Raw genomic sequence first — 18,797 nt, forward strand, 5'->3', positions numbered from 1 at the left:
CAGGTAATGATAATGTGTCAATACTGGTTCATTAATTGTGGCAAGTGTACCACGCTCATGTGAGATGTTAACAACAGGGGAACCTGGGTGTGGGGTACAGGAGAACTTTCTGTATTATTTTCATAATTTTTTTGTAAATCTAAAACTACTCTAGAATACAAAAGTTATTAAAAATAGTGCTTCCCTAAAAAAATAAGAAAATAACAACAAAATACGTGGGCCAATGTGGCAGTGACTGCTAGTTATATCCCCAATATCTATCCTTCCCTTCCTCTCTAGTGGTAGACCCTCCCTCATTCTCACCTCCAATTTTCATCTGCATACACAGTCACCTAGATAAAAAATAGAATTTCCAGCTTCTCTTGCATGTGTAACCCAATGGATGTTAACATCACTTCATGTGTGCCTATTCTGGGTCATCTCCTTAAAGGGAAGTGGCAGACACAGGGGTGAGCCTTGCTGGCCCCTAAGAATAAGGGCAACTCCTGAGGGATGGGTGCAAGAAAGCTGCTTGGGTCCCTGATGATTGTGGAGCAGAGCTGCCACAATAGTTCAGACTTTGACATGAGAAAGAAAGAAACTTCTGCCTTGTTTAAACCTTGGTTAATTTGGGTCATTGTCACATAACGTCAAGCCTATATCCTAACTAATATAGCCAGCAAGAGGACAACTCTCTCCTGGTAAGTCAATTTTCATGGTAGGCTTTTGCATTGAGGAACCTGAATTCCTCACAGACTCAGAAATGTATAGAGAATATTTGGCCTCATTTCTGGATAAGTATAGCAGATCAAGCCAGTTGACTGCTCAAGTTTCTCAAAGACTAGCAGGATATGAAGGGACTGATCTCATGGGAGTCTTCCAGCTAGAGTTCTTCTCTTATTAAAAGGGTTTTCTCTTTTTTGCCTGAAGTTCATTCCCAGAAGACTAAAACACAACAGAATGGCATTTCAGTAATACCTTATTTTCTAATAGAGATTCTATTTAGAGTTTTAATTTTAAAAATATTCCTGGTAATCTCTTTGGCAGAAACTTCATTCTGAAGTAGTTTTTAAAAATATTTCTTTTTGAAACCACTAACTCAAACCTCCCCCTCTCTAACCACACTCTCTGCTTCCATGTCTCACGTTTATCTATCCCCCTTGGATGGCTCCCCCACCTTCCCCTCCCTGGGACCTCCCATCCAAAGAGCCCTCAACTCTTTCCTCAAACAACCAGTCTGCTCCCTTTTTCACTTCCTTTCTCAGCCACATCTTAGTAACACTCTTCCTGGTACCCTATACTCATTTGCCCCTCTCTGGGTTTTCACTGTACTCACTTGACTAAACCCCAAACCTTGAAGGACCCATCTCTCTCTCTTCTCCATGCTTCCAGCCAAGTACTCCTGGACAAAATAGTACAACAGGGCAGACCGATTCTACTGTTTGCACCTATTTCTCAAACTCACACGCATCCTTAATACTGCTCTCAGCAATCCGACTGCATTTCTTTGGTCAACTCACTCACTCGCTCGCCCACACGCTCTACGTCTGTTTCCCAACCTTCTCCTCAAAACTCCTATCGCCTGTGGAAGCCAGTCTCCAAGATGGTCCCCAACGATCCCTGCCTCCTAGTATTCACACCTTCATGTAGTCCCTGCTCACCCTGTACCAGGGGCCAACAGTGTGACCAGTACAATGTGGTGGAAGGGATGATGGTCACTTCCAAGATTAGGTCATAAAAGGTACTTCAGCTTCCATCTTAGTGCTCTGCTCTCTCAGCTCGCTCCCTCTGGGGGAAGTTGTGCTGTGAGCTGCCCACGGAGAGGTCCCCTGGAGAAAGGCCTCTGGCTAGCAGCCATGTGAGTGAGCTTGGGGAGGATCCTCCAAGCCTTGGTCAAGTCCTGAAAGAGCATAGCCCCAGTCCAGAGCCTGACTGCAACCTCAGGAGAGGTGCCAGAAGCCAGCTAAGCTGTCCCTGGATTCCTGATCCTCAGAGGCTGTGTGAGGTGATCGTGTTTGTTTTTTTCAGCTGCTACATTTTAGGATACTTTGTTATACAATAGATAACTGATAGGCCACCTGCTCCTGCCGCCCTCTCAGCAGATGCTCTCACCTCCTACTTTACAGATAAAACTAGAAGCCATCAGACAGGAGCTCCATCTTACAGGTGTGTACCTGCATCTTTCCATTCCCTGTCCTCTCCTGGAACAATGGAAGAGCTGGGCCTCCTCCCTCTGGAGGCCCGCCACGCCCCACATGTGTTAGATTCCATTTTGTTCCGTCTTCTCCCGTGGCTGGCACTACTCCGTGTGCTCTTTCATGTGCTCAGCTTCTCCATTTTGACTGATTTTTAAAGCCAGAGACAGAGACAGAGGAAAGCAGCCTCCTTCAGCCCTTCACCATCCTACAACTACTGCCCCGTGGTGCAGACTGCAAGCTCTTTCCCAGGGTCTACTCTCTCTCTCTTCCCTTCAGTGACAGAGGACAAACAGTTTTATTTTGGGGGACTGATGGAATGGCCGGAGACCTTTTTCTGTCATCTCAACCTGTGTTATTTGTGCAGTAAACAAAAATGAAGAGAGAACAGAATAAATGGAATAGGAAAAAAGAGTTGCAATCCTTCTTTGTTTTACTCAGAGGAAAATTTTATATATTTAAATGTATTTTTATCACCCACCTCTCCAGAAGACACGTGCGAATCTCAACTGAAAAAAAGTTTTCAAAATAGAACACATAATAAAGGATACAAATGCGCCTACTACAAATGTTGGGTTAAAGACATGGTTCTGGAAGGTGAACAGTGTCAGTCCCATGTAGGAGAAGATGAAATTCTCTGCCAAGAAATTGAGAAGCTCAAACAACTGAAACGAAATTTTAAAAGGTTAGTCCAGTAAATACATTAAGTTACATAATTTGAAAACACGAGTATCACTAAGATAACGAAGCAGACACTTCACATATGTAAAGCTCATGTATATCCCCACAACAGGTGCTTCAGAGGGGAGCAAATGTAGTGATGACATTTCTAGTCCCACAGATAAAGCCAGAGATGTTGCCCCCGCACGTCCCCCCATCACTTCCTTTGTCAATCCCCATGTTCAGTCATTGTCCTCCTCCTCCTCCTCCTCCAAACCTTGTCAAGTTTTCTTTGGGGATGTTCCTTGTCCCTGCCACCACCTTAGTCTAAAGCTATCATCACACCCCACCCCTAATACTGCAAAGGGCCCCTCACTCTACCCTGCTGCCCCCATCCTACACCCTCACCCAGTGAGTCTCTCTGGATGCGGCAGTTTGAAGACACCTCCCTCTTCTAGGCTGGAAGATCTAGTACAGATTCTTTTCTCTTGGCACCAAATGCTTCATGACAACTTTCGTATCACCGCCTTGTCGTGTGATTTCCCTTTGTACGTGGGTCTTAGCCCTTGTTCAGGGAGCAGGGGCTTGCGGGTTATAGCCCTGTGCATGCTCCTCCCCGCCCCGGCTGCCTGCGTGCCCGCCTGTTCATACCACTGCCCCGCAAGGATTACTGGCACGGCAGGGACCCGAGACTTGCGACTTGACTTGCCGAATGCATGAGTCCCATGAGCCCTCTGTAATCCAGCATCCCCCTGTCTGTCGTAGTTGTCTACCACTGCTCTTGCACATGCGCCCTCTGCCCCACTAAACAGGGTAGTGGTTAAGTAACATGTGCCCAGGGGTCAAAATGCTTTGGCTTCAAGCCTGCTTTTCCCACTTGCTGGCTGCATGGCTTTGAGCAAGTTAACCTTTCTAAACCAGGCTTGCCTCATTCTTGAAAAATGGGAATTAAAAATGGAAATAAGTATATATTTAATTTACTTTAAATGACTTAATATACTATAATTATACTTATTTGTTTAACGATAATAGCTAAGCTTTATCTGGTTTTTATTGTGTGCCTGATACTATGCTAAGGACTTCACAAGCATTATCTCGTATTAATCTCACAACTCCATGAGGTAGGTACTATCATTATCCTCATTTTAAAGATGACAACACTGAAGCACAGAGAAGTTATGTAACTTGCCCCTGGTCACACAGCCAGCAAGTAGTGGAACCAGGATTTGGAACAACACAGACTCTCTGCTTTAATACACAACACCAAGGGTTGGCAAACTTTTCCTGGGACGGATCAGAGACAGAAAGTAAATATTTGAGACTCTGTGGGCCACATGGTCCCTGTCACAGTCACTCAGTTCTACCAGTGTAGCACAAAAGCAGCCAGAGACTACATGTTAAAAAATGGGTGTGGCAGTGTGCCAATAAAACTACTAATGGACACTGCAGTCTGAATTTCATATAATTTTCCCGTGTCAAAAAATCTTCTTTTGTTTCCAACCATTTAGAAATGTCAACACCATCCCCAGCTCACAGACCTTAGAGGGAGGTCTGGCCGTTGTGTGCCAACCCCTGAGCCACACTTTGCGGCCTTCCATTCATTAATGCTAGCTACCTTTTTGTTCCTGCCTTTACCAGTACTGTTTCCCCTATGGCTTCTTTTTTTATCCTTTTTCTATGCTTTTCTGAATCCTTCCAATCTTTCTAGGTACACCATTTCTTCAATGACAGTTTTCCAGCCTCCTCAAGCCTCAAACCATTTCCCCACTTCTCTGACCTCTTGTATGACATATCATTTGAAACATACAATCTAGAAGTTCCATTAGTCTGGGTTGTTTTTTTTTTAATGTTATTCAAGCTTCATATCACCAACAAGACTGGAAACGCCTACCTTGTTTGTTTGCTTTTTTTAATTCCCCACTCCATTGTCTAGAAAAATACCAAACACCCCAGCTAATTTTCTTCTCTACACTTACCGCAGTAAATTAATTCGTAAAAGGGATTCGTAGCCTCAGTGTATACGCATGGGGGAAGAAAAGTCTAATCTCTTTTGAGGAGTTAGGAAAAAGCACAGGTCATATACTAAGTTTGTGGCTCCAGAAGAAAGAAGAAAAGAATAAGGACATTTGCTCCTGCTTTATCAGGAGTCCTTTCCAGGCTAATCTCACTGTGTTCTAGTCATTTGGCAAAACTGAAAGCATCTAATCATAATCAAGTACGCATTTGTTTCTATTCCAGACATTACATACTATTCATTCATTTGTCCCAAACGCCTCATGAGACTAGGAAATGCTATGCCTCTTTCCTTTATAATTCCCTTCAGGTACCCTGCACACCTGATCGTTCGGCACCATATAAAACCCAACCACTGGTGTAGTTGACATTCCTGGAGACAGAGCAGCTGCGAAGTACCCGAAGGAGGTCAGTCTTCTCTTTGTCACCCAGCAGTAGAGCCAGTCAGATCAGAAATTAATCTTGTTTCTATCACCCAGCAGTCCTTCTAGTCAGACCTTCCAAAACATTGCTCTTAAAAGCGATGTGATCAGGAAAACAAGGAAGGGAAGCCAATTGATCACTGGAACCACAATAATAATGGCCCCTAGCCATTCTGCTGAACTATCTCTACCCTCAGTGCAGCCACCCTTCGACCTGCCAATCCCATCTCTCTCTGGAGTCCAAGGAAGAGGAGCTGAAATGAGTAGACATCATTTAGAACCAACTAAAGATGATTTTTCAGTAAAGAAAGACTTCGGTTTTGTTGCCAAGGAGGAAACATTTATTCACAAACTATAAAGCTTCTCTTACCTGTTTAGTTCTATGCTGAGACTCTGTGGACAGATTATTGTATGTATAATGGGCCTGTGTGATGCCGCAAAACAACACTGCAACCACACCTATAAAGAGAGCAAGTTCCAAGTTCACGTCAAAGGAGACTTCCTGACTTTCATACTGAGGCTTGTATTTTACAGAAGATCATATGCTTAGTGTTGAAATTTCCAGTTGTGACTTACTTTGTTCAGAGGAACCACTTCCATTAAACATCTTTCTTATATTCTAAAGTGACAGCATAAATCCCAATGCTAACAAGTATGTTCAAATGCTAGAGGATGTGCCTCCATGTAGAAACAATGACTGGCAAAGTCACTCCCTGTGAAGGCTTACGATCAAAAGGAGAAAGGACCCTACCTGTGAAGCCCCATGCTTCAGCCAAGAGGAAGGTACTCCAGGACATCAGGAAGAACAAGCCTGTCTCCAACAGCTGGAACTCCCGTAATTTGGTGAACTTTGTCACGTAAGACTGTCAAGGTTGGTAACAAGATCTTGTAATACACAAGTAAGACTACAAAGAATAATAGTCGAGGCAAGGCGACCATGAAAGGGCAAGAAGTGTTCTCCAATCTAACACAAGTCACAGAATAAGGAAGCGCCAAAGTGAAGGACCTCTTAAAGTGAGCATTGTACTGAGGAGTCAGCAGTCTTTGCTTCCATGAGGAAGTCACACAGTTTTGTCAATTGTTTTATGGGTATCTCATGCCTTGCCAGAAACCACATCATAAAGGACAGAGACGCGAGCAACAGATCAGACACACAACAGGCCACCTCTATTAATCTGCAACCCAAAGCAAGACAGCTGCCCTAATTATAGCAATTTACAATTACTAAGAACATGACATTTCCATGAGATTTCATGTTTATTTGATCCCCTAGCACCTCCGTGATGTAGAGCATTCCATGATGAAGAAACCAGGGCATGTCACTCACTTATACGAATCTAAAAAGTATTTGTTAGTCAACCGGGGAAGGGCCTGTGCAGACCAGTGACAAATCTCAGGCTGGAATCTACATCTGCTTCCCCAAATGTGTACCACAGCAGAAAGATGAACAAGATAGACTCCCTCCCCTCAAGGAGATTGTAATGGGACAGCGATACGATTTGTCCCGGCTCCTCCTTCAGAACCTTTTACTGTCTCTTCATGCCTCAGTTCACCTGTAAAAAGCCATAAGACAAGTCTCTTCCAGCACAAGGCTGAAGGAGAGCAAACTTACAGATCCTTGAAAAAAAGTATTTGTTTTTTTATTTTCTTGAAAGATCTTACTTTTAAGTCATCTTTACACCCAATGTGGGGCTCGAACTCACAACCCCGAGGTCAAGAGTCACACGCTCTACTGACTGAGCCAGTCAGGTGCTCCCAAAAGTATTTGTTTTATACGAAAATATCTTAGAAGTTTTAGAGCTGGAAGCTCTTTAGAGATTATCAAGTCCCACTCATCTTGCCTGCTGTCCCCACCTGCCACCTTCCTACACTGAGGGCCCACGTGAAGTGTCAGTGCTCCTATACTGGAAGCTCTAGGAAGGCAGAGGCCATGTCTGTCCTGTCCATCTTTGATGCCCAGAGCATTGCATCTGGCATGCAGCAGGCAATGAAGTGTTTTCTGAATGAGCACAAGAATGACTTGCCCAACACTTCTAATAGCAAACTAGTGGCCGTGCCAAGGACTCTAGAACAGAAGGTTAAAACCGTTGAGAGCTGAGATGAACTCCCATCTGTCCAAACCCAGGAAGCTGATTTTGTTCAATTGACATCATGGTCGTACACTTCTATTTGTCCTATTCAACAAAGAGCAAATGAACAGCAGCACAGAATACCCAGAGGCTCACTGGAATATATTTACCTTTATATCAATTTTGTCTACAACCTTTAAATTCACTCCCAGAGGGTCACTGCGTCTAATCAGACTTGTGTAGTGAAAGTTGGAGAGCACGGAGCCTAATGCAAAACAAGGAAATTCCTTTATTTATTTATCGGTAAAGATGATTACATAATGTTTTCAAACCAAGTCCCTGGTTATAAGGTTAATAATTGTAACACAATGGGGGCCCCTGGGTGGCTCAGTCAGTTAAGCATCTGCCTTCAGGTCAGGTCATGGTCCCAGGGCCCTGGGATCGAGTCCCACATTGGGCTTCCTGCTCTGCGGGGAACCTGCGTCTCCCTCTCCCTCTGCCTGCCGCTGCCCCCGCTTGTGCTCTCTCTCTCTCTCATGCTCCCTATCTCTCTGTCAAATAAATCAATAAAATCTTTAAAAAAATAAATCTTAAACACATAATTGTAACACAACGTCAATTCTGGAACAGGAGAGACCATGGAATACAGGATTCAAGCACTTTTTAGGTTAACAAGGAAAGATTAACAAAAGGATATTAAAGCTGTCACCACACCCGTAGCGGCACCCATTGCGAAAGATCCACTGAAGATCCCAAGGAAAATCCCAATAGACTTGAACATGGCTGTGACATCAAAGGTGTGGCTGTTGTCCCCAGCTGGCTGGTATGCCACTATTGAGCTACAAGAGAGAGATTGTTTTCACTTCTAGAAGCAACTTTTACATTAAGAGCTATCTAAAAAATGATGAAATAAATAAATAAATACATTCTCTAGGGTAGTAGAGCTTGAAAGATGAAATCAGGGCCGGGGGAGGGGTCGGGGGGAGAGGGGACATAAACTTTTGATTTGAATTGCCAAAATAAGGACAAAAGGTTACTAAACACCCTGTGGTGGATCCAGCTGGCAAGAAAATTCAGCTTTTACTTTAAATGACAATTTCAGGAGATAGAATATTCTAAGGTCTTCTATGTGAAGTTGTACCGAGCCTTTTTCTCCAGCGTCAAGATACTGTGCCGTACTATTCTTTTATGACTCTGTTCAAGACTTCCTACCACTGAGTGCCCACAAGCCCTAACATACTAATGTGAACAAACTAATGAAAAATTCCACTTGTTTTCAGCAGAGGCATAAGAATATAAAGAATACTGCTCAATACTCAACCTGGTCACATTTTGTTTTTCCTATGGGAAAAAAAAAGATGACTGAAATACCCTTTCAACTTTTAGAATACCAGAATGGGCCCAATGCCTAACATCTATTCACTCACTGAAATAGACTTTTATAGGGAAAAGGGCTTGAAAGTCCATCCAAGGAATTAGAATCCACTTAGCTTACCCAGCTGAATCTCTACCTCAAACTTTTGAAAAGAAAGTCACTCTGCAAGAGGCCAAGACACACAATTACAGGAGACACTCTCTGCCTTGAACTTACAAGTCCAAACCTGGTCTAAAAATGCTTCTTTTTAAAATGGTCACCCTGGGAAATAGAAGTGGCTGAGAAAATCACTGTCAGCAGGTGTCTGGAGAGAGTGTCTACCATTAGTAAATCAGTTCTCATCTCAGTTAATTGACGTACCAGTGTTTTTATAAAAAGTCTGGACTCAAAGACATCATACAAGTCATGTCAAAGAAAAGGAGAAAAAACACATTCCCAGGAATATAATGAATTCTCCCTGTGGTTACCACAATGTTTTTTAAGGTTCAAGGCTGAAAAATGGGCTTGCTATACCATGTACACCAAGTTCTTTTCATACCTCCATAGTTAAGTTAAAAAAACATTATTTTCATAAATATGAAATGGCTTCTAATGTCATGCTATCTTATCTATACATAAAGGGTCCCACCACCATTTATGGTTTTTAGGACCAAAAATGGTCCAAATGGATATAACCATTTGTTTAACCATTTCCCTACTGTTAAACATGTAAAAGTTGCTTCTAATATTTTTGCTACTATAATAAACAGGTAAAAGAGCATATTTGCACTTTTTCCGAATTTTGGACTATTTCCCTGTGCTACATTCCTGGAAGCTGGGTATTACTATACCTACGGCTCCTTTTACATGCAGTGCAACTGCTTTCAAATAGACCTATATTACATTTTTGGAGGGAAATAGGACTGTATCTCTCAATTGTTTACTGATCATATCCACTGGCCTAGAAATTCGACTTCTAAAAATCATCATACAGAAAAACTCACAAGGATTCACAGAGATTTGCACATAAATATGTTCACTGCAGTGCCATTCACAACAAAAAATATTAGAAAACATCAAACATTAACCAGTAAGGGATAAGAGAGGTAAATTTGTGGTGTACCATACAATGGGATAATAGAAGTATTAACACAGTAAAATGTCCAAGTGAGAAAAGCAAGTTACAGAAGAGTATGTTTAGTACTATGCCTTTTTTGTTTAAAAATTATGAATATAGGGGGTGGGGGGGATGGGGTAACTGGGTGATAGGCATTAAGGAGGGCACTTGATGGAATGAGCACTGAGTGTTATATGCTTAACGACTGAGCCACCCAGGCGCCCCCTGAGTGTTATATGCAACTGATGAATCACTGAACTCTACTTTTGAAACTAATAATACATATATGTTAATTAATTGAACTTAAATAAAACAAAACTAAATTTAAAAAATAAAATAAAAATTATCAATATATTTATATGTATGTTAATATCCTAATAGAAAAGCCTAGATGAAAACCTTAATAGTGGTTATTTGAGAACTGAAATTTCAGGAATTTTCTACTAAATCAAATACTTTAGATTGTTACAAACATGTATTAGTTTTATTATCATAAATAATGACAAAAAGGTACCATACAAAGAGTAGATGATACCAACTGCAATGTTGAGAACAACGTACAAGTGATCTTGGTTAAAACCCCAGGGTGTCTCAGTTCCGGCACTGTTGGTATTTGGGGCCAGGTAGTTATTTGTTGGGTGGTGGATGTTGCCTGTGTATTGAAGGATACTGAGCAGCGTCCCTGGCCTCCAGCCACTAGATGGTATGGAGTAAAGGCAACTGTCTATGGGGCTAGATATTTGCTTAGTAGGAGTGGGTTGGCAGGATTGAGTCCCTCAGAGGTTCAGACTCATTCTTTCACCTGCAAACACTTTCTAATAACATGTATAGTAACTTCTATAAGTAGATTAAAGTATTGCTCATTTCAATAATTGTCTTAACACTTCTAAAAATTAACAAACATTTCTGTAATGCTTATGTTAAATATGAGAAATACAAATTAAACTACGATGAGATATTGCTCAATCATCAAACTGGCAAAAATGTAAAAGTCTGACAAATATTCTGTTGGGAAAGCTATGAGGAAACAGGCACTCCCATAATTCAGTGCTTAAAGTGCAAAATGGCATAATCTCTTTGATGGGCAATGTAGCAATGTCTACCAAATTACAAATGTATTTATCCTTTAACATAACTAATCTCACTTCTTCTGGAAAATTATCCTACTAATGTATAAAACAGGTGAGGTCAAGTTAATCACTGCAGCATTGTTTGGGATAGCAAAGGACTGAAAACTCTTTTATGCTTCCAGCAATAGGAGACTGATTAAATCAACCTTAAGAGTTCATAGTACAGCACATAGGATACTCTGTAGCTGCAAACAAAGAATGAGAAAACTCTCTGCTTCGATATGGAAAGATCTCCAGAATATAGTTATGTGAGAGAAAGCTAGGCATAGAACATATTTAGCATGCTACTTTTAAAATAAGAAATAAGAGGCAAATGAGAATATTTATTCATATGTGTGGTTGCATTTGGATAAAGAAATAGGAGGATACACAAGAAACTAATCAAAATGGTTACATATAAGGGGCTGGGGGGACAGGTGGATGAAAAGAGGAGTAAGAACATGACTTTTCTATGTTACCTCTCTGTACATTTTTGATTTTTGAACCATGTAAATATATTATCTGTTCCAAAAATTTAATTTAATTAAAAAAGAAAACATGTTCATGTTATAATGTTAAAACAGAATAAAAAATCATATACACACCACAATCACAACTGTGTAAAAACAGCATGCATAGAAAACAAGAATAAAAGTCAGTGCCCTCGAATCTTTAGAGTAATTGCCTTTAGGTGTGAGAAGGATATACCATTTTTTCTTCCCCACATTTTCCATGTTGGCTGTAAGTATGTATTTCTTTAAGAGGAAAAAAACAATGCCTCAGTCTTTCAAACATCTGCATTCGTAATACACTTCATTCAATAAGCGACTTTCGGTTCCTAGTACCCCAACATTCTAAATACAGAAAATAACAAGAAAACAAACACTTACGAAGACAGCACTATGGCAACAGCATCGTTGAGGACACTCTCCCCAAAAAGAAGTGCATAGAGTTCAACATCCACTTGAAGCTCATGGAATATGGCAAGGACAGTCACTAGCAAGTAGAAAGAGGGGAGTATTTAGACATCACAAATGTAACACAAGCCCCTTCATAGATGATTATGATGGCTACTTAGAAATTCATCTCTTCCTCTTAGGATCCGATCCCAATAAACATTCTCTTACCATATTAAAGATTCAGTATGTTCCCGTTGATACTTCTCTTTTCCCTAATTGTGTACCCGCAAAATTTCCTTTATCTTACAAACAGCTGAAATTAACCCTGGAGGATTGAGCTGACCTATTTGTTTCATGCAAATGCTAATCAGCTTGTCTTGCACATTTCTTTTCCATAAAGAATATATACAGAACTTCTTACAGACCAAGTGATCATTAATCTGATGAAGAAGGGTATTACGAAAAGCATCTCCTGCTGCAAACTTCATTTTCTCCTTGGAGCCTTACAACTCATTTCTATCTGACTTGCAAATTTCAAGCACACTGGTTTAGTTTAGCAAAGACAGTAGGAAATGAAAGCACAAGTTTGGTTTTTGGCTGAGATAAAATTTATGACCAGAATTACAGCTGCTATATTTAACTTAATAAGAAGCCAATGATCAGGCTATCACAGCCTGAGAAGATTTAAAAAAAACAAAAAAACAAAAAACCTTCTTCTAGGCAACAATTCCATGAGAATTCTTAGAAAAATCAGATGAGATTGAAGTTGTAATATAACTTTAATTGCTGAGTCACATCAGATCACTCACTAAATAAGCCCAAGCAGACATGAAAGATTATTATAACCAGAGATGGGAAAGCCCCTTCAAATGCCAACCAACAAAACAGGATACTTGCACTTTAAAAAGATGTAGTTTCTACTGCAAAGCATTTCATCTGGAATATACTGATACAAAAGCTTACCGAGAAAAGGAGGGCAAAAGCGGTGCTGAAGAATTTTGCAAAGAAAACCTATGGCTCACCCTTCTAGCAAGTAAACTATTGCAAAATAACAGAATTATTATAGGGGAAAATGCCTATATAACTCAGAAGAAATGTAACTGTCCAACTTAATATGAGCAGAACAGTTTTGCTTGAGCATCCCGGCAATACTTCTACCAACACAAAATCAGAAGGTTGAAGTAACACAGCCAGTCCGATTGACTTAGATTTCTCATAGATGTTGAAAAGTCAAGGACTTTGCTTCTAAGCAAAAGGACCATTGGCTCCTTGCAAAAACCATCTTATCTTCATACAGATAATGGGAGCAGCTCTAAACAGTAAGGGGGCAGCCTTGATGGTCTTGAAAGGAGCAATTTGATTTTCAGTTTTAAAAATGCTGAACTATACAAATCGCTCTGTAAAATGCCCTCTGAGCTTTGTAAAATCATCTCGTATAAAGTAGAGAACATATTTTCCTACTCCCTATATATAATGCCCTGTGTTATCAGAGTTAACACAGGAATTCAGAGATAACCTTAGGATCCTATCTTTAATTGTGCTGCATGACAATTAAAGAAGATGATTAACTTACAAGAGCAAAAAGTAAAACAGAACAAACCTATGCCAAGGTCCTCAAGTCCAGTGAAAGAAACCTTGCATCCTTAGTTCAAAAACCCCAGTCCCAATGCTAGGTCTTCAGCCCGCATCTTCTCTAAGTTCCTACAGTGAACATAGCTGTGAGGCTCACCAATACTATATTAGGAAAACTACCACCTAACTCCATAGAATTGTATTCATTCTCCAGCTGTGCTCATATCAGAACTATTTCAGGGGTGCCTGGGTGGCTCAGTCGGTTAAGCATCCAACTCTTGGTTTTGGCTCAGGTCATGGCCTCAGGGTTGTGAGATCAAGCCCCTCATGGGGCTCTGCGCTCAGTGCGGAGACTGCTTGAGAGTCTCTCTCTCTCTACCCCCCCCCCCGGTTGCTTGCGTGTGTGCACTCTCTCTCTAAAGCATTCTTTTTTTTTTTTTTTAAGATTTTATTTGAGAGAGCGAGCGAGTGAGTGAGAGAGAGCACAAGCAGGGGCAGAGGGAGACGGAGAGGGAGAAGCAGACTCCCCTGCCGAGCAGGGAGTCTGACGGGGGTGGCGGGGTGGGGCTCGATCCCAGGACCCTGGGATCATGACCTGAGCCGAAGGCAGACGCTTACTTTACCCACTGAGCCACCTAGGTGCCCCAGCTCTCTCTCTCTAAAACAAATAAATAAAACCTTAGAAAACTATTTCATAACCATATAGCTGATTTTATTTTATTTTAGATTTTATTTATTTATTTGCTAGAGAGAGCATAGGTGAGAGAGAGTGAGTGAGAGTACAAGCAGGGGGAGCTGCAGGCAGAGGGAGAAGCAGGCTCCCTGCTGAGCAGAGAGCCCAATGCGGGACTTGATCCCAGGACCCTGGGATCATGACCTGAGCTGAAGGCAGCCACTTAACCGACTGAGCCACCCAGGCGTCCCTAGCTGATTTTATAAAAACAATTCTTTAATGTATAGTAAGGCCCACCAGTGATGCCAAATCACACTAACAGTAGCACAACTGCCTTCTAACAATCATTGAAAAACTGTTTTTCTTATTCTTATATGTGGATAGCTGAATATAAACAGAAGATTTTTAGGGAACTGGTTTTCCAGAAGCACAAAAGGAAGTGTACCATTATTACCCATTCTAACTAATCTAGTTCATATTCTCCAAATACCCAATTACTAAAGATAGACACCAACCTGAATTTCTAAAGAAAAGGCCTTACAGCCATTGTCTAAACAGCATCAAGCTAAGGACCAGTAATGGGCAAATGTAATAAATAAAATGAAATTTAAAAAAATGTGTGCTTAAGCCAAAAGGACCTATGAATTTTGTTTTTTCCTCTACAATTGGAAGTACAGTACTATGGGAATTTATGAATTCTACACCTAAAGGAAGGACTGCACACATGTGCTTTTGCTAGCAAAACACTGTAACTTTAAGCACTGAAGCTCCACTCTCATGGACACATACCTGGGTCAGTTGCTGATACAATGGCACCAAACAGCAGACAGTCTGTAAAGTAAAAATCTCCTGCAAGCTGTCCAGTTACTTTCATCAGTGTGACACAGCCATACATTATTGACCTGGTCAATAAACACATTTCTACTTTAGAAAAAAAACAGCAACTGTTAAAGAAGTCAGAATACAGTAAGAATAAGATGGGTCTACTGTAGTACTTTGTGACTAATCCCAAATTTAACTCGTGTCATTTAAATATGGTAATACCTTGGCCTTAAGGAGAATTCAAACAACTTATTATCTATGTGAACGCATTTCATTGAAAAAGGTCCTTAGACACACTCAAGAATACAATACTGCATAAATAAAATATGCATTATTTAAAAAGTCTAATTTGAAGGATAAAAAGTGTTTTAACCTTCAAGTACTTACCCAATTACAAAACAAGAAATTGCTGTTCCAAGAAAAGCATATGCTAGGATAGACCCAAGGTTTCGAAAGAAATGTCTCTAACAAAAAAGAAGAAAGAAAAAAGTTACAGTGTGTTAGAATATTTACCGATTATTTGAAAAAGAAAAGGTTTTCTTTTTTTTTAATTTTTTTTATTTTTTAAAGATTTTATTTATTTGACAGAGACACAGTGAGAGAGGGAACACAAGCAGAGGGAGTGGGAGAGGGAGAAGCAGGCTTCCCGCTGAGCAGGGAGCCCAATGTGGGGCTCGATCCCAGGACCCTGGGATCATGACCTGAGCCGAAGGCAGACGCTTAACGACTGAGCCACCCAGGCGCCCCAAGAAAAGGTTTTCTATTCTAGTGTGTTCTGCTAATATTAAATGCATTATTCGTTAAAGGAAATAACAGAAAGAATTTTTGTGCAGGCATAAATTTCAGCAAGGAGAGGAGAAGGGAGGGAAAGCTGGAAAGAACTGCCTGTTTCTAAAGTGTCAGACATGACAAAGTCCATGGAGTTTAAAGTTGTTCAAAGTATATGAAATACATAAGCACTTACTCTTTTCAGACTATATCCTGCATAAAATATGATAGGAGGAAGTAATATGTTGAAAAATACTTCCGGGTCAAAGGTAACCTGTTAAAATAAAGAGTTATTTTAGATGAATTCCCGTAGAAGACCTCGTATTACATTATCAAATTATGAAAAAGAAAAAAGATTGAATGTTAAACTGGTGAAAGGCAAGAATATTACTGTGGTCACTGCAAAGTATTTCATATAGGATAGCTGCTGTTCTATTTCTCAACCAAACGACAAGGAGACAGTGTTGGAGCAATCAGTTAAGTCATATCTGTGGAAAGGGTGGTAAAATACTATGACATTAAAAATCTTAAAAATGGGAAAAAGCATGAACATATCTTTGCTTTAAATACAAGAGACCCCCCCCCAAACTGGTAACAAAATTTGGGGGTATGCCATTAGTGCCGGCAAGAAACAGACTTCTTACACAGGTCACACCTCTAAAGGTATACAGCATAATATTACGGTAAGAAATTTCTGAATGACTAAGATTTCTAGTCCTGACAGCCTATTCCTTTTAATATCTATTCCCTATAATAACATAGATGCCCCTTTCTGTTCATAAGACTGCAGCAGGATCTGAAATGAACACAAAGCAGCTACACACACACCCATGTTAAAATTTCATTTACTAGAACTTTTAAGGAACTGGAATTTTCCACAGGTGGAAAGGACTCTCGCTGCAAAGTAAATTAAGCTCGTATAAAATTGTAAAAAGCATTAAAGATGGTCAGAACCACAATCCAAGTAGCTATGAAAGCCAAGTCCTGCCCGTGCAGAAGACAGAAGTGGAGGCACATGGCCAAGGGTGGGCGGCAAACAAGAGACCCGAGCAAAGAGGCCCCGAGAAGCTTCATGGGGGACTATGGCGGGGACAGGAGAAAGCAGTTCCAGGAACGTCTGGGGGCAAGACTGCGGCACAGCCTCCTACATAAAGCTTTATGCACAGCATGGTACAGTAACTGATCCTCAGAATGAGGCCCCTAAAGTTGTGCCAGATTATGAATCAAAGAAAGATTAAATTGTCCTCCATATAGGACACAGTCAAAACAAGAAAGAAATAATAATATTCAAAGAAATATTAATGGAATATTTTAGGTATTATCAAATAAACTCAATGTGCCAATAAACTCTAAGGACCATCTGCAAATTGAAAGAAATGCTTATAAATTCTGCTTAAGTCAATACTAGTCACCATTTATTACAATTATAAACATCAGAGAATGAAACAAAAAGGATTATAGTACTTAGCCTCAATCAGAAAATGAAATGTACAGATGTCCATTTCCTTAGCATTATACTACACTTGTTAATTGAGATTTTCTCCATTTCAAGAGACTGATTTTAAACATCATTAAAAATTCATTATTAATTCTTCTCTTGAATCGCTTTGCTGCTAGTTACACACTTTAAAAAAAAAATCCAAATATTCCCTTTAACGAAGAACTTACCTTTCTAAGCATTTCATTATCTTGAACGTTATTGAGTTCGTGTGAACTAATCTCTCCTTTAAGTGTATATTCATAAAATTTTCCACTAACATTTACCAATAAGGTAGTTGGGCTTGACTGCACTTCACAGCTCAGGGTCACATTATTTACATCACTTGGAACATGAATGCCATATCGAAGCACAAGGCCCACCAAAAGACCTGGAAATAATAAAAGAACCATATAAGCTCTTCTTTTGGACAAAGACTGCTTCTTTTGTACCCCACACATACCTTTGGATTGCTAACAGAAAAACTCTGATGATAGTCCCCTGTGGTTCAGAACCAATTTCTAGACCAAATGCAGTTACATTTTAAAGTATTATTATTACTATTTTTAAAGATTTTATTTATTTGATAGAGAGAGACACAGCGAGAGAGGGAACACAAGCAGGGGGAGTGGGAGAGGGAGAAGCAGGCTTCCCGCGGAGCAGAGAGCCCGATGCGGGGCTCGATCCCAGGACCCTGGGATCAGGACCTGAGCCGAAGGCAGACGCTTAACCACTGAGCCACCCAGGTGCCCCCATTTTAAAGTATTATTAAATTTGAAAATCTAAGAGTCTAATATTCATCTAATCCAGTGCGACAAGAGGAAAAAACATTCCCTAGGTTACAGCATATATCACTGCATTTCTAGATCCAGATAATAAGTAGGTGATTAGTAATGTAACAAAATAAAAAATACCTTCAAATGATGTGTACACAGAATATGCTCCAAGGTGTCCCAACCAAATGTGTTTACCACCTCCACCTCCATCCATCAATTCATAAGACTGTTAAACACACAACACTTCCCAGCACCTGGCTGGCCAAATAATACACGTTTAACAAATCAGAACGTCAATAGCATTTGTAGATCGACTGAGTTCTTCTACCACTAAAAGGTCATATTTTAATTTAAAAATATGTGCTTTGGGCCACCTGGGTGGCTCAGTCGGTTGGGCATCTGCTTCGGCTCAGGTCATGATCCCCGAGTCTCGCATCGGGCTCCTTGCTCAGTGGGGAGCCTGCTTCTCCCTCTCCCTGCTTGTGCTCTCTTTCTCTCTCTCTCTGGCAAATAAATAAATACAATCTTAAAAAAATTAAAAAAATATAAAAATATGTGCTTCAAAATCAAAACATGGAATCGAAGTCCTCAGTCCAGCACTATGACATCAACATATTGCTAGAATTGTACTTGGATCATCATATTGATATTCAAATGTGCACAATGTTCTAGGTACTAACACCTGTATTGATCAAACTGTTTGATAATGGCTTTATTGAGATGTAATTCACATACCATAACGTTTACCCTTTTGAACCATTAAGTGGCTTTTAGTATATTGACAAAGTCATATACTGATCACTACTATCTAATTCCAAAACATTTTCAATGTTCCAAAAAGAAACCCCATACCTATTAGCAGTCACTTTCCATCACACCCCCCAACTCCCAA

The 18,797-nt window shown here is 40.4% G+C and overlaps 1 protein-coding gene across 4 annotated transcripts in view; it reads right to left on the bottom strand.

Moving 5' to 3' along the window:
- Positions 1–18,797, bottom strand: part of SLC9A6 (solute carrier family 9 member A6) — a 61,410-nt gene that overhangs the window by 23,685 nt on the left and 18,928 nt on the right. For all 4 annotated transcript variants that reach the window (XM_032428253.1, XM_032428252.1, XM_032428251.1 and 1 more), the window contains 9 exons: positions 17,321–17,520; positions 15,849–15,926; positions 15,272–15,348; positions 14,852–14,964; positions 11,809–11,914; positions 8,036–8,177; positions 6,021–6,126; positions 5,640–5,728; positions 2,726–2,839 (listed from right to left, as the gene is read on the bottom strand). In XM_032428253.1, coding sequence (XP_032284144.1) covers positions 2,726–2,839; positions 5,640–5,728; positions 6,021–6,126; positions 8,036–8,177; positions 11,809–11,914; positions 14,852–14,964; positions 15,272–15,348; positions 15,849–15,926; positions 17,321–17,520 — 1,025 coding nt within the window. The remainder of the gene's footprint in view (positions 1–2,725; positions 2,840–5,639; positions 5,729–6,020; positions 6,127–8,035; positions 8,178–11,808; positions 11,915–14,851; positions 14,965–15,271; positions 15,349–15,848; positions 15,927–17,320; positions 17,521–18,797) is intronic.

The sequence above is a fragment of the Phoca vitulina genome, unplaced genomic scaffold (assembly GCF_004348235.1).
Source record: "Phoca vitulina isolate PV1807 unplaced genomic scaffold, GSC_HSeal_1.0 scaffold39, whole genome shotgun sequence".
NCBI classification, from domain to species: domain Eukaryota; kingdom Metazoa; phylum Chordata; class Mammalia; order Carnivora; family Phocidae; genus Phoca; species Phoca vitulina.